The sequence below is a fragment of the Pan troglodytes genome, chromosome 13 (assembly GCF_028858775.2).
Source record: "Pan troglodytes isolate AG18354 chromosome 13, NHGRI_mPanTro3-v2.0_pri, whole genome shotgun sequence".
Lineage (NCBI taxonomy): Eukaryota > Metazoa > Chordata > Mammalia > Primates > Hominidae > Pan > Pan troglodytes.
Genome location: NC_072411.2, coordinates 91,849,995 through 91,864,890, shown reverse-complemented (window position 1 = coordinate 91,864,890; position 14,896 = coordinate 91,849,995). Strand labels below are relative to the sequence as shown.

At 37.5% G+C, this 14,896-nt stretch overlaps 1 protein-coding gene across 41 annotated transcripts in view; it reads right to left on the bottom strand.

Annotated features, from left to right (window-relative positions):
• Positions 1 to 14,896, bottom strand: part of PMS1 (PMS1 homolog 1, mismatch repair system component) — a 94,114-nt gene that overhangs the window by 78,199 nt on the left and 1,019 nt on the right. For 28 of the 41 annotated variants that reach the window (XR_010150169.1, XR_010150170.1, XR_010150166.1 and 25 more), the window contains exons 2-3: positions 7,924 to 8,075; positions 3,924 to 4,106 (exon numbers count right to left, since the gene is read on the bottom strand). Coding sequence is in view for 28 of the 41 variants with exons in the window: in XM_016950181.4 (XP_016805670.1) it covers positions 3,924 to 4,106; positions 7,924 to 8,055 (315 nt within the window). In the remaining 13 variants the exon portion in view is untranslated. Of the gene's footprint in view, positions 1 to 3,923; positions 4,107 to 7,923; positions 8,076 to 14,350; positions 14,477 to 14,896 lie in introns of all 41 variants that reach the window. The other 13 variants (XR_010150167.1, XM_016950177.4, XM_024354976.3 and 10 more) reach the window with 2 other exon arrangements.

Here is a 14,896-nt window from a genome sequence, read left to right as displayed (position 1 = left end):
CACCAGTGGGCATAGGGCAATGTTGTCCTGAACTGGGACGTTTATAACCCCTCAACCAGTCACTGGATTCATTGGATGCAGGTTGCCCTGCATGACTTGGGTAAGGCAGCTGTCTTCAGCTGCGATAAGGGCCAGCTCCAGATGGAGACTCAAGGGTGAGTCACCAACACTCTTGGCAGCTGGGGGCTGACTGCTCAGTCCTGAAGTGGGGGATCTAGATGTTGTACTAGGGTCCCCTACTACTATAAAAGTTCCTTCCAGCTAGCTCTGTATTTCCTTTAGTTTTCAGGTACAATCAAACCTAAATCATCATCAAAAACTCTGTGCCAAAATAATACATACCATATGATTTCATTTATATCAAGTTCAAGAACATAAAGAACTAATCTGTGTTGACAGAGGTCTAAATAGCAGTTACCTCTGAGAAGTACTGACTGGGAGTGGGTATGAGGGAACCTTCTGGGGTTCTGATAATGGTCTAAATCTTGATCAGGATTATACATATGTAAAAATTCATTGTGTTGTTAGTGTAGGTGTGTGTGTGCATGCATACACATACACATCTATATGTGGTTTTCCCAAAGACTTGTAAGAAAGGAAACTCCATAAAATACTGTTAATATTTTCTAAGATAAATGCTTGGCATTGCAAACATTTTTTTTTAAAACTTTATAGTTTTCCACTATTGTGATACTTTGACAATTCTTTTGTAATTCTGATGAGCAAAATTATTTTATTTATACTCAAGGCCACTTGAATGCCTCAAAATAAAACAAAGACAAAATGATAAACTTGCCTATCAAGTGGGTTTAAGTAATCAAATAAGGAAACAAGATAGAAAGTGACCAATGGAGAAAGACTTACAAAACTGCCATCTAAACTCAGAACTACAGTGAAGATTTGAATAAATCATACAGCTCATGTGAAACCTATTTCTAAAAACCAAGTATAGTGCTGCCACCTAGTAGGCAAAGCTATTATGACTAATTTCAGCTCTGAAGGGTTACATATATATCTTGCAGAAAATACAGAAATGCCAAATTATCTTTTTTGACAATAATCTACCAAATAAAGCTTAAAGCCTATCTGTCAAGTTTGAACAACAGCTAAAAAAAAAAAAATCAAATACTTATGCTCTAAAACAGAAAAAAAAATGACTTCTAAAGTAGTCACTGACAGCTAAACAGTACTGGCAGATTCAGAGGTTCCCTGATGCAAACCTCGTGCAATTTTAAAGACAAACTCTTTGTACAAGATCCAGGGTTGTGGATTCCCATTTATAGTCTTGAGGAGAAAAACGGACAATGCCCAATTGAACCCTCTAGTCCCTCTTCCCCAAAATCTGTTTGAAGGCTCTGTGAACTCCAAATAAAGCGAGTGCTGAGGAAAATAGAGAAGTACACAGTGTGCTAGATTTTGGACAGCCGTTTTAAGAGTACACGTGACAATTTCCCTTTAATGATCTCTAAACATCTGGATTCTAATAAGCAAGGGCCCCTAGTCCTCTATGCTCCAACAGCAAAATCTCCCACTTAAACTTCATCTCCTTTGCAATTTCTCTGGCCTACTTAAGACATGTTATATAGCCAGAAAAGCCCAAAAGTAAAAAACTGAACCCAGAGGGTCACCAATTTAACAACGGTGCTACTTAGGATTTTTTGACTTTACAGTGGCGCGGAAGTGGTATGCATTCAGTAGAAAGCAGTGGATAAGCTAGCAATGCTGAGGCAGTGACCCACAGCTCCCAGTCAGCCATGTGACGACGAGGATAAACAACAGATCCTCTCCAGTGTACTATGTTGCCAGATAATTTTGCCCAACTGTAGACCAATGTAAGTGTTCTGAGCATGTTTAAAGTAGGTTAGGCTAAGCTGTAATGCTCAGCAAGTTAAGCATATTAAATGCATTTTCGATTTACGATATTTTCGACTTACAAAGGTTTAATCAGGAATGTAATCCCCTCATAAGTCAAGGAGTATCTGTACTGAGCTGGAATCCTAGCCACAAAAAATGGAGAAAACCTACACTATCCTATGCCAGCACTTCAAAAACAGAAGGGCTGAGGGAAGACCACAATGAACCTAGAGAATATATCATTATTCTTGGCAAGACTGGACTACTAAACAGATGTCCAAAGACCAGAAGGGGAGACAGCAACAATATCTCATTTCTGTGCCACTTTTCCAGAACAACAGGTATGAAGTCCTATCATTTTACTGTACTGGAACATTCTTGCCTAAATAGGGTCTGCCAGCCTAAGCACAAATGAAGGATTACATGGCTACTGGGCAAATTTCAATAACTCAAGAGACCCTCACAATCACCCTGTCACCTGGCACATAGATACTGTCACACAATAAGAGCCCAACATCCACAGGGTAATAGTACAAAAAAAGTAGTACAGAGTCAGGTGATCAAACACAATTGAGATAACAGAAATGAAGAGATCAAGGTTCTAGATGGGCTTTGCTACAAACTACTTAAAAGATCTGGGGCAGAGGCAGTGTAGTATAATTGGTACCATGCAATTGAGTGTGCCAAGCACTGAACTCAGGAGTTCATAGACACTGAGCAGCACCTAACTCACAGTCAGAAGGGTACAGTTCTTAAATCCAATCCGCCCTTAACTAGTTAAGGTTTAGACCAAGTCAATTCACATCTCTAGAGCATAATCTCACTAACTGTACCGATTAGAGTGGTATTTCTAAAGTGTAGTCCACAGAACAAGCAAACAAACAAACAAAAATGATATGCTTTCTCAATAAAAGAATTTCATGGTCAAGTAGGTATAGGAAAAAGTGCGTACATAAACCACCAACCTTAGAGATTTACAATGTGCTTGAATATAGTAAAGGCTCTGCGAAGTGCTGTAGTTAAATATCTGCTTAATTTTCTTAATACAATTTTTAAATGCAAAACACACTTTGCTGCTCCTCAAAAAATTAGACACAGAATTATGATATGACATAGCAAGTCTACTTCTGGATATATACCCCAAAGAAGTAAAAGCAGGGACTCAAACAGGTATTTGTACACCAATGTTCACAGAAACATTATTCACAATAGCCCAAAGGTGGGTGAAAGTAACCCAGGTGCCCACCGATGAAAATGAACAGATAAACAAAATGTGGTATATACACATGATGGAATATTATTCAGCCTTAAAAAGGAAGGAAATTCTGATGCATGTTACAACATGGATGAACCCTGAAGACATTATAAGAGAAATAGGCCAGATACAAAAGAACAAATATTTTATGAGTCCACTTATATGTGATACCTAGAATAGTCTAATTCATAGAGACAGAAAGTAGAACAGTGAGTACTAGGGGATGGGGGGAAAAGGCATTATTGTTTAATGGGTACAGAGTTTGAAATAATGAAAAGGTTGCGGAGATGAATAATGGTTATAGATACACGACAATGTGACTGTAGCTAATGCCACTGCCACTGAATTGTACATTTAAAAATAGTTAAAATGATAAATTTTATGTTATGTATATATATATATTTTTGAGACAGAATCTCGCTCTATCTTGCCTAGGTGGGAGTGCAGTGGCATGATCTCGGGTCACTGCAGCCTCTGTTTCCCGGGTTCAAGCAATTCTCCTGCCTCAGCCTCTCAAGTAGCTGGGAATACAGATGTGAGCCACCACAGCCAGCTAATTTTGTATTTTTAGTAGAGACGGGGTTTCACCATGTTGGCCAGGCTAGTCTCGAACTCCTGACCTCAGGTGATCCACCTGCCTCAGCCTCCCAAAGTGCTGGGATTACAGGCGTGAGCCACCTCGCCCGGCTTATGTTATGTATATTTTACCATAATAAAAATAATTAAAACCATACTTCACCAAATACTGGGTTAGTTTTAACTGTAATGTTCAGTGAATATGAAATCACTAAAATAACCAATATAATTACCTTACCTCAGCTACACAACAAATTGACCCCAAGGCTTCTCCACGAAAACCGTAAGTTGTCAAATTTTCAAGATCTTCATGACTATTTATTTTTGAGGTGTAGTACTTCATTGCCATTACAGGTGCATCAACAGCCTTGATACCCTCCCCGTTATCTCGCACCTCAATTTTATCAAATCCATAGTTCTCCTATAAAATGTCAAAAAACACTTTTAGTATGTAAAAATATTAAACTGTTATCACACTTAGAAACACAAGTGAAAGAATTTTGACATTTATTTACTTTTATGGAAGCATAGCATTATGGATATAAGAGTTTAAATTCTTCAGCTCTACTAATTTCTAGTTATGGTGCAACAGGCAACTCCCTTGTTTTCTCTGGACACAGATTCAACTGTTGAATAAGGAGGTTAGGCTGATCTTTAAGGTTGCTTTTCACTGTTTCATTATCATGGGTATTTACAATAAACAATAATTTATGTTTAAATTTGACTAAAAAAATTCTTCTGAATTACATACACCTTTGGTATGTATGTATGGTATGTATGGCCCCAAAACAAAACAAAACAAAACAGAACAGAACTCCATCAGCGACAAAGTAACACATGTTCTAGTCAGGAAGAACCTAGCAAGTATCATTATTCAACCTGATTTTTATTTATTTATTTTGTTTTTTGTTTCCTTATTTTGCTTTTCTATGGCAGGAATCAACCTGATATTTAATACTTTCTCCCTTACATAAAAATCTATGTTTACTACATTATAACTTTCTAAATCTTTTTCTGCAAACAGCCATCTAACAGGAAACTGCTGAGAAAACACATCTAATTTAGCAACCACAGTAAGTTTTTAATTTGAAAAAAATCAAGACTTTTTTTAGATACTTTGTCACTCAGGCTACATACAGTACAGTGGCATGATCATAGCTCACTGTAGCCTTGAATGCCTGGGCTTGTGATCCTCCCACCTCAGCCTCTTGAGGTGCTGGGACTATAGCTGCATGCCACAGTGCCTAACTATTTTTATTTTTATTTTTTGTACAGGTGGGGTCTCACTTTGTTGTCCAGGCTGGTATCAAACTCCTGGCTCCAAGCGATCCTCCTGCCTCAGCTTCCCAAAGTGCTGGAATTACAGGTGTGAGCCATCATATCAGATGAAAATTTTTTCAAAATCTCAATTCATAGCTTAGTTTTATATTCTTATACTAAAAATATACATATATAACAAAAACAAAATTTAAATTCCCATAGTGATCATACTTTCTATGAACACCATATTCTAAATTTGGTAGCCAACTTCCATAATAAATAAGTCTGACTTTACTCCACAAAGTCTTATGTGTATGACCATAGATGCAAGTTACAAAGGGGGAAAAAAAATCTTTCTATAATTATACTGACTCTGGTATTTAAAATAAAATCACGTCTTTTTAATAACCTAAAATGATATAATACTGTATATGTCAGCAATTTTTAGATAAATTAGATATACAAAACATTGGAGAGAGATGCCTAAGATTTTGTTCCTCACACCTCTCTCAATCTAAAATTCAGTTTGGCTGGGCACAGTGGCTCATGCAAGTAATTGCAGCACTTTGGGAGGCCAAGGCAGGCAGATAATTAGAGGTCAGGAGTTTGAGACCAGCCTGGTCAACATGGTGAAACCTCGGTCACTACTAAAAATACAAAAAATTAGCTGGGCATGGTGGCACACACCTGTAATCCCAGCTACTTGGGAGGCTGAGGCAGGAGAATTGCTTGAGACCGGGAGACGGAGGTTACAGTGAGCTGAGATCGCACCACTGCACTTCAGAATGGGCAACAGAATGAGACTGTCTCAAAATAAATAAATAAATGAATAAAGTTAAGTTTACATTCTGGGAACTGTCGGTCTTCTTCATTTTAAAGAAAAATCAGGCCAAGTATGGTGGCTCACACCTGTACTCCCAGCAATTTAGGAGGCTGAGATGGGTGGATCACTTGAGGTCAGCAGTTCGAGACCAGCCTGGGCAACATGGTCTCGAAACCCCGTAATAAGAACACAAAGATTTGTTTAAATGTTCAAAATAGTACCATCACGTTTAATTAATTATGAAAACATACCTAGTCAGGATAGCTATTATAGCATAAAACCATAATGAAACAGGTCTTATCATGTAGAGCCACACATTTAAGGTGTATATCTTAAAATTCTACAAAGCAAATACTGGTAAATGTCAAGAGACTAAAATTTACAGCCAGATTAAAATATTTAACTTAGTTTATACAGGACTTCTGTTGGCTTTGTAACACTGTTTTAAAAAACAGTTTTTCTTCCAGAAATATTTAAGAAAAAGATGTCTGCCTGCCAAAGATTCTTAAGTGAAGTCTGTCAGATATAACTATCTAATCCTGTTTAATTATTATCAATTACACTCTAATTAGACTGAACTGACTATATGAAATGCCTAAGAAAAACAAATTGTCTTTCTTTGGGTATAATTTAATATACTTGTTTTCTCGTTTATAAAGCTTATAGTGTATTCAAAACAGAACAGAGGTTTGATATAAAAGAATGGTTCTCAAAGTGTGTTCCATAACCCACCAGCATCAGCATCAATTAGAAATTTACTAGAAATGCAAATTCTCAGGCCCCATCTAGACTATGAAGTTGTATGACTAAGACCCAGTAACAGTTTTAACAAACATCCTAAGTTATTCTGATGCACCCAAACATCATGAGAACCACTGGCACAGAGAGAAGATCAAGAATGGGTTTTAAGAGTCAGAAAGACCTGGATTCTAGTCTTAGCTCCACTACTTACTAATTATGAGACTTTGGGAAACTTCTCAGAACATTATCTGTAAAATGGGTATAGTACGGCCGGGCACGAGTGGCTCATGCCTGTAATCCCAACACTTTGGGAGGCCGAGGTGGGCAGATCACCTGAGGTCAGGAGTTCAAGACCAGACTAGCCGACATGGCGAAACCCCATCTCTACTAAAAATACAAAAATTTGCCAGGCGTGGTAACAGGTGCCTGTAATCCCAGCTATTCAGGAGGCTGGGGCAGGAGAATTGCATGAACCGGGGAGGGAGAGTGCAGTAAGCCGAGATCGCGCCATTGCACTCCAGCCTGGGCGAAAAAGCGAGACTCTGCCTCAAAAATATAAAAAATAAATAAATAAATAATAAAATGGGTATAGTAGTAGTTAAGTCACAGTGTTTTATGAGAAGTGATTTATAGAAGGGATTTTATTTTACATATATATATATATATTTGTGTCCATATACATATACATGTTTATCTCATAGAATCTTATCTGGTAGATAAGAAAAAGTTAGGTCCCTTTCCTACAAATATATTTCTATCAGCATTGTTTCTAGTTCTATAACACTAGAAATAGCATAAATATCTGATAGTTAAGAGATTTTAAAAAATGTATTCTTACATTCAATCAGATTTATTTACCTTCCTAGTACGTACTAGGTACTAGCCAGGTACAGAGGACACAAAAATGAATAAAATAGACCATATCTCTATGTGTTAGCAATTTAGAACAGGGGAACTAGTCATGGAAACTAACTGCAATAAATCATAATGAGTGATATAGGCCACATTTACCCAAATGATTTAATATACAGCACTTAAATTTTAAAATGCGAAAAAAGTAACAAGGGAAATGGTTTGAAATTAGATTAGATGGAAAAAATAAAATGCAAAAGTAAATACCTAAAACAAGGAAATATGAATAACCAATATTTGTAGAAAATACAAACATTAGATGTCTTAGGTGATGGAGACCTAAAGAACATGTTTTCTTTTATATTTCCTTTAGTGTTACTATAATGTTAATTTAAATTAAAATTTATTTTTAAGGATTTACTCTTAAGACAAAGGGTCCAATGTCCTAAGAATAATTTATTGGTGTAAAGAAATAAAATAAAGGTAAACAGTTTAAGGAGAAAATATGTGTCCAGCCCCTTTTCTTTGTCTTAAAGGTATTTGGGTTCTCAAGGACACTCACCAGTTTAACATCTACGCTTGTGGCACCAGCATCCAAGGAGTTTTCAATAAGCTCTTTTACAACACTGACCACCGAAGTGATGATCTGAGAACTTGAAAGGAGTCGAACTGTTGCCGCAGGCAATTGTTTCATTTTCGCTTTTAACAGAGCAGCTAGAAGATAAAAATGCAACTTGTAAGAATTGTTAAACATTCCTGACCAACAGGACAAATGGCAATAATAATGACAGATGATAATAGATCATCTTCACTGAGACTTACTGTATGCTACGCTCAACTGTTAGCACATACAATATTAAGTCTTCTATTTCTTCTTTTTTTTTTTTGGAGATGAAATCTCGCTGTCACCCAGGCTGGAGTGCAGTGGCGTGATCTCGACTCACTGCAACCTCTGCCTCCCAGGTTCAGCCACCCCTGCCCCAGCCTCCAGAGTAGCTGGGATTACAAGTGCCTGCCAGGACACCTGGCTAATTTTTACATTTTTAGTAGAAATGGGGTTTTGCCAAGTTGGTCAGGCTGGTCTCAAACTCCTGACCCCAACTGATCCGCCTGCCTTGGCCTCCCAAAGTACTGAGATTACAGGCGTGAGCCACCACGCCCAGCCATAAGTCTTCTATTTCTTATTATTACCCTATGAAAATAGGTGCCATTATCACCTCAATTTTATAAAACTACTGAGGCATAAAGAAATTAGAAAACTTGTCCAAGGTCATCCAGTTATTAAGAGGCAGAGCTAAGGCAAGTCCTTCAACAATTCCTCTATTGATACCTAATATATGAATACATATAAATGCCTATGAATAAAAATAACCAAAAATGGGTTCAAAAAATCCACAATATTCTGCCACAAGCACCTAAAAAAAATAGTCCACAATAACATTAGAGGAAGAAATTGCTTTTTTTCTAATTTCTTCCAGGATTTTGTGTGACTAATTATATTCTGACTTTTCTTGCAAACTCGAACTCTGCATTTCCAACTGCCTGCTGAAATAATCACTAGCTCAAACTCCGGGTATAATTAACCAATCCCTACCCTAAACCCACAACTTTCCTACAGGAATAATCCATTCACCCTGACTCAAATCTAATCAACTCCTCAATCCTATCAATTCTTTTCTCAGTATTTCTCACATTTAGTTCCCAATATAATTTCCTAATTAGCCTCAATGACTCTTCACCTTTGGTCACCCAGTCTATACTGCCGTTTATTAAAATGATGATTACAATAAGAACAGCAACTACTACATTAAATATATAGTATGCTAAACACTTTACATATAGGATTGCATTTAAACCGCTAAACCACAGAAAGTAGGTACTATGAATAAAACATTATACTTATTATTATGGACATTTAAGAGGCTGAAAGCTGAGTAAGTAACTGGGCCCAGGTACTTTTGAGATTTTTATTTCAAATATATTTCCTTAAATGTCTGTGCCAACTACATCTTGGTCCAAACTCATTACAGTAGATCACCGAAAGCTCACAGATACTGGAATCAAGACATGCATGTTCTAAAAAGATTTCTTAAAAACAAATGCTATGGTAATAACTGAATAATGATAAGAACAATTGTGCTATAATGAGTGTAATGTTGGCTGAGAATGACCAAGTGATAATATAACTTTGGGAAGTGGATAATGACAATCAGTTATGTGCCTTACCAACAGTCTCATTTAAACATCATTAGTCATCCATACATTCTGATGAGTTATAATGTCTTTTTCAATCACTGAGCTCCTTTAGAGTTAGGATTACTGTTAATCTGAACTGGTCTCATACCAGACATGTCAGATAACTATCCTCTATATTATTCTGCCTACGACATTATTTTAATCATGTGGCTCCTCAAAGCCAATAATATAAAGCTCAAATCTCTAAGTTGGCATTTGAGGTCCTTTATAGATCCAACCTGCAGATCCAAAATCTCTGTTGGTAACTGGAAATCCTTTGTTCAAACAAACGAAAAATCCAAAAACATCCTATGGAAATTCCATCTGTAAAGCATGCAGGGAGGGGGGTGCTTTTTGCATCTTATTGCCTAATTTCAGAAAAGATTACAGGAAAATAAGCACAAGCTTGACAACATGCAATTCCTCTGCAGAATCAAGATTTTATTGGACAAAAAAAAATGGGGGCTGGGGGTGGACTCAAGGTACTTTGTTTCCCATGACTAGTTACATGCTCCTATGATGATTTAATCCTATGCAATCTAGGTGCAAATAAAATAGCAACACCGAAAACAAACACAACAAAAAGTCATCAGTTTAGGATTATTTCTCAGGCAGCATAAGACAAAGACATGTAAAGAAAGACTCAGTAATTGAGTAGGAAATGGAGTACAGGCACTATAACAATTACACAGGAGTTTAAGGAATGCACTTCTGGGAAGAGGCCGACATATTGGGTTCTGAGAGTGTTAACTGATCACAGTTCATAAATACAGTATATTTTGCTATATACAAGGCAAAGGTGATTGGCACAATGAAAAAAATGTAACAGACCAGAGCCTATAAAATAGGTATTGGGGGTTCACCTTTATTACACATAAACTCAGCAAATCACTGAAATCCCTCCATAAATCAATTCATCATCTGTAAAGATGGAGCTAATACCTCACTGGTTTACTGTGAAGAATCAAATAAGGAAGTATATATAAAGTGTTGTTCTACAAATGATAAGGCCTTATAAAATGTAGAGTATTATAATAAGAGATCATTATGTAAAGGAATGCTGGGAATTCTTTTTAAATACTAACTACCCTCTAATTAATCAATATATTTGATTTAGTTTTGGGGTACCCAGTTCTCAGGAGAGCAGCTGTGAACAACTACCTTTCAATAGTTGTTTTTGTTGTTCTCAACAGCTGGGAGGCTTTCCTGTCCCAATCAAGCATGGAAACAGTGGACTATAGGCTACTCCATCATCATAACATTCACACAAATTAGTGCTGTCACAAGCAAAAGGCACCTCTGCACTTTTCCAAAGCTTCAGAATTACCTCGATCTAAGGGACAGATCTGCACTGTCCAATATGGTAGCCATTAGTCATATGCAGCTTACTGAACACTAGAGCACTAGAAACGTGGTTAGTCCAAATTGAGATGTGCTAATACACACTCAATTTCCAACTCAGCATTAATAAAAATCATATCAATTTTTTACATTGATTATAGGATGAAATGATTTTATCCTATTTGGATACACTAGATTACATAAAATATATTATTAAAACTAACCTTTTAAAAAATCTGTTTAATGTGACTACTAGAAAATTTAAAATGATAGATGTGGCTTATAGTTCCATTGAACAGTGCTGGATAGAGCAGTGGTTAAAATGGCAGGCTCTGAAATCACACTACTTTGGTTTTATCCTAGCTCTTACACTAACAGATATGTAACACTGAGGAAATTAAACTCTCTAAAATGCAATCACCTAATCTATAAAATGGATCTAATAATGATATCATATAATTGTGGTGAGAAGTAAATAAAGTAGTATATATAAATAATGTATTACAGTGTTTGGCATATAAATGCTAAAAACATCCCAGGGTACTGGGACTAAACTGAGCTCCTCCTCTAAACCCCTAAATGAACAATCCCCCCACCTCTAACCCCTACCCCAAAGGGGCTCACACATTAGGCCTGGGTTCAAGAAGTCTTCCACCTCAGCTAGGAAATCCCAAGGATCTAAGAAAAACACTGATCAACAAAACTTTGGGGTATAAACCTAGACTGACTCCTTCTGAGCAGTCTTAATCTCATCATCTTTGTCTTGTTTCCTATAATACCTCATCTCCTACAATGCCAAATCCAAGATCTTTTTTTTTTAAATCTCTATAATTGCATCCCAATATTCCTCATTCTTCTAGTTTACTAAGATCATGGCAATTCATAGCATGAATTCTGTCACACTTTATCTACCCCATCCTATTGTGTCCTCTGGTCTTAAGATGTCTGCATCTCTTTTCATACTCTTCTTCCATGTCATGTCATCTTTCTTCTCTCCTAATTGCTACAGTCTGAATATCTGTGTCTCTACCAAATTCATAAGCATATGATATCTGTATTATCTCCATTTTATAGATTAGCTGATTGAGTTTTAGAAAGTTTAATTTCCTCAGTATCATATAGCTGTTAGTAAGAGCTAGGATAAAACCAAAGTAGCGTGATTTCAGAGCCTGCCATTTTAACCAGTACTCCATCCAGCACTGTTCAACAGAACTATAATGTACATACATCATTTAAAATTTTCTAGTACTCACATTAAAAAAGCTAAAAAAAATAAAAAAGTGAAGTTAATTTTAATTATGTATTTGGATAATCTAATATATTCAAAATATCAAATATCATTTTGTCCTATAATCAATGTAAAATAACTGTAAAGATTAAATTAATTAAATTGTACAATTAAACCTACTACATCTTTGTCCTGAACTGTAAAACTTTTTTTTTCCTGCTGTACAACTTTTGAATGTAGGAAATTATGTATTATGTATCTCTGGATGCCAGGCAGAACAATCAAATGCTTCACTCATGGCAAGCCCTTCACTTCATGAATATTAATGAAGGACCACTAAATATAATTTATCAGCATCTTTCTTATGCTAACGCAAACATTAGAAAAAGTATCTTCCTTCCCTTTATATACATAATTTCAATTGGCTTCCACACCATCCTCCAGCTCACCTGTATCTCACACTTTTTTTCTGGACTTTAGGGCCTTACTTCCATCTACCTTCTAAATATCATCATTTAGATGACCTGAAGGCAACCTAAACATAACATGTCCCAAACTGATCAGAGAATCTTTCTCTAACTTTTTTTTTTTAGAGACAGAGTTTCAGGTTTCGCTCTTGCTGCCCAGGCCGAAATGCAATGGCACAATCTCCGCTCACTGCAGCCTCCACCTCCCGGGTTCAAGCAATTCTCCTGCCTCAGCCTCCCGAGTAGCTGGGATTACAGGTGCCCGCCATCACACCTGGCTAATTTTTTGTATTTTTAGTAGAGTCAAGGTTTCACCATGTTGGCCAGGCTGGTCTCAAACTCCTGACCTCAGGTGATCAGCCCGCCTCGGCCTCCCAAAGTGCTGGGATTACAGGCGTGAGCCACCACGACCGGCCTCTAATCAACTTTCTTCCTATATTTCTTGTTTGATAATAAAAGTAATAGCCAACATGAGAATTTTATATACATTATCCTATTTAATCCTCACAACAACTCTACGTATTCTATCATCCTTTATCACCAAATAGGATTTAAAGGCATGGTAACTTGCTCAAGATCACAAAACTATTAAGTGGCAGATGCACACCTTGGCATGTTTGACTCCAAAGGCCATGCTCTCAAACACCTTCCATCCGGGCACATAAAGCAAAATTAGAAACCTTGAAGTCATCCTAGAAATTCTACTCGCTCTCTACATCCTGCCACCCAGTCAACTCTCTCCTACTATCTAAATGTTTCCCAAACTAGTCCTCTCCTCTTTGTACTGCCTCCATTCGGCCTTTCTCTCCTGAACTACTGCAATAACCACCTAATTGATATTTTGACTCGAATCTCAACCACCTATAGGGTTCTTTCTGTATTTAAATTTCATCATGTTGCTGCCCCACTTAAAATTTTTATAAAGGTTTCCAATTGCCAACCAGGTTAAGTACAAACTTCTTAACAACTGGATTTTTGCCTACTCTCCCAGTCATCCCATCGTTGCCCAAATGTGCTCTAGGGCGATCATACTGCACAGCTCGTCTTTTTTTATTTTTTATTTTTTGTGACAGAGTCTCACTTTGTTGCCCAGGCCAGAGTGCAGCGATTTTGGCTCACTGCAACCTCTGCCTCCCAGGTTCAAGCAATTCTCCTGTCCCAGCCCTGCAAGTAGCTGGGATTACAGGAGCGCACCACCACGCCCGGCTAATTTTCGTATTTTTAGTAGAGACAGGGTTTCACCATGTTGGCCAGGCTGGTCTCGAACTCCTGACCTCAGGTGATCCGCCCGCCTTGGCCTCCCAAAGTGCTGGGATTACAGGTGTGAGCCACCGTGCCCAGCCAACTCCTCTCTCTTAACATGGTGACACTCACTCCTTCCTCAGCTCACATGGTTCTCTCTCAGCTGACTTCTAATCATCCTTCCAGATTTAGTTCAGTATCAACTCTTCAAGAAAGCCTTTCTTCCCTGCTGCAGCCTCCTTTCCTTCACCTGCCAACAGATTAGGTATTCCTTCCCCTGCAGTCCCCCTCTACCTCATTTCTAATTAACCTCATCACAAGTTACTCTATTAATATGTGTTTCTGTCTGTTGCTCCTGACTCAGAGTTCTTTGAGGACAGGGGTTTTATATCAATCACACATCGCTAGCATAGCCCCTGGAATATAGCACTCTATACTATATGTGTACCAAATGGAAGGGTTTATATCGGGCTTACAAATCACAGCAAAGAATGTCTGGGAATATCAGGACAGTCAGTCTTCCATATTTGCTGGGAGGGAAAAGGAACACTTCTGAAGGAGTGCTGATGACCCGGAAGGTCAGCTAAGGACAACAGGTGTGCCTAAAAAAGAAGTAAAGATCAGAGAACTCACAGACTTTCATTAGAGAGAACACAAAGAAATCACTTATTTAAAGATCAGACTAAATCCAAAACAATTAGGTTCACAAAGCCAACAGAAATGCAAGATACATAGACATACACAGCCAACATTCTCTTAAGTCAATTTCAAAATGCTGAAAGCTATTTCGGCAATAAAAATCACAGACTTTCTGCACTGCCAAGGTGAGGGAAATTACATTTCAAAGGCGATTCCAAAAAAACCTAATCAAGACTTTCCTCAGGATCAATTTTTGGTATTCACATTTCCTTAGCATGTAATACAGGTGCCTGTCTTCGGCGTACGGATAAACCCAGAAGGCCACGAGCAAAAATCGTGATTAACTTTAAAGAGTTTAACTTGCACCCCTTGTATGACGCCAC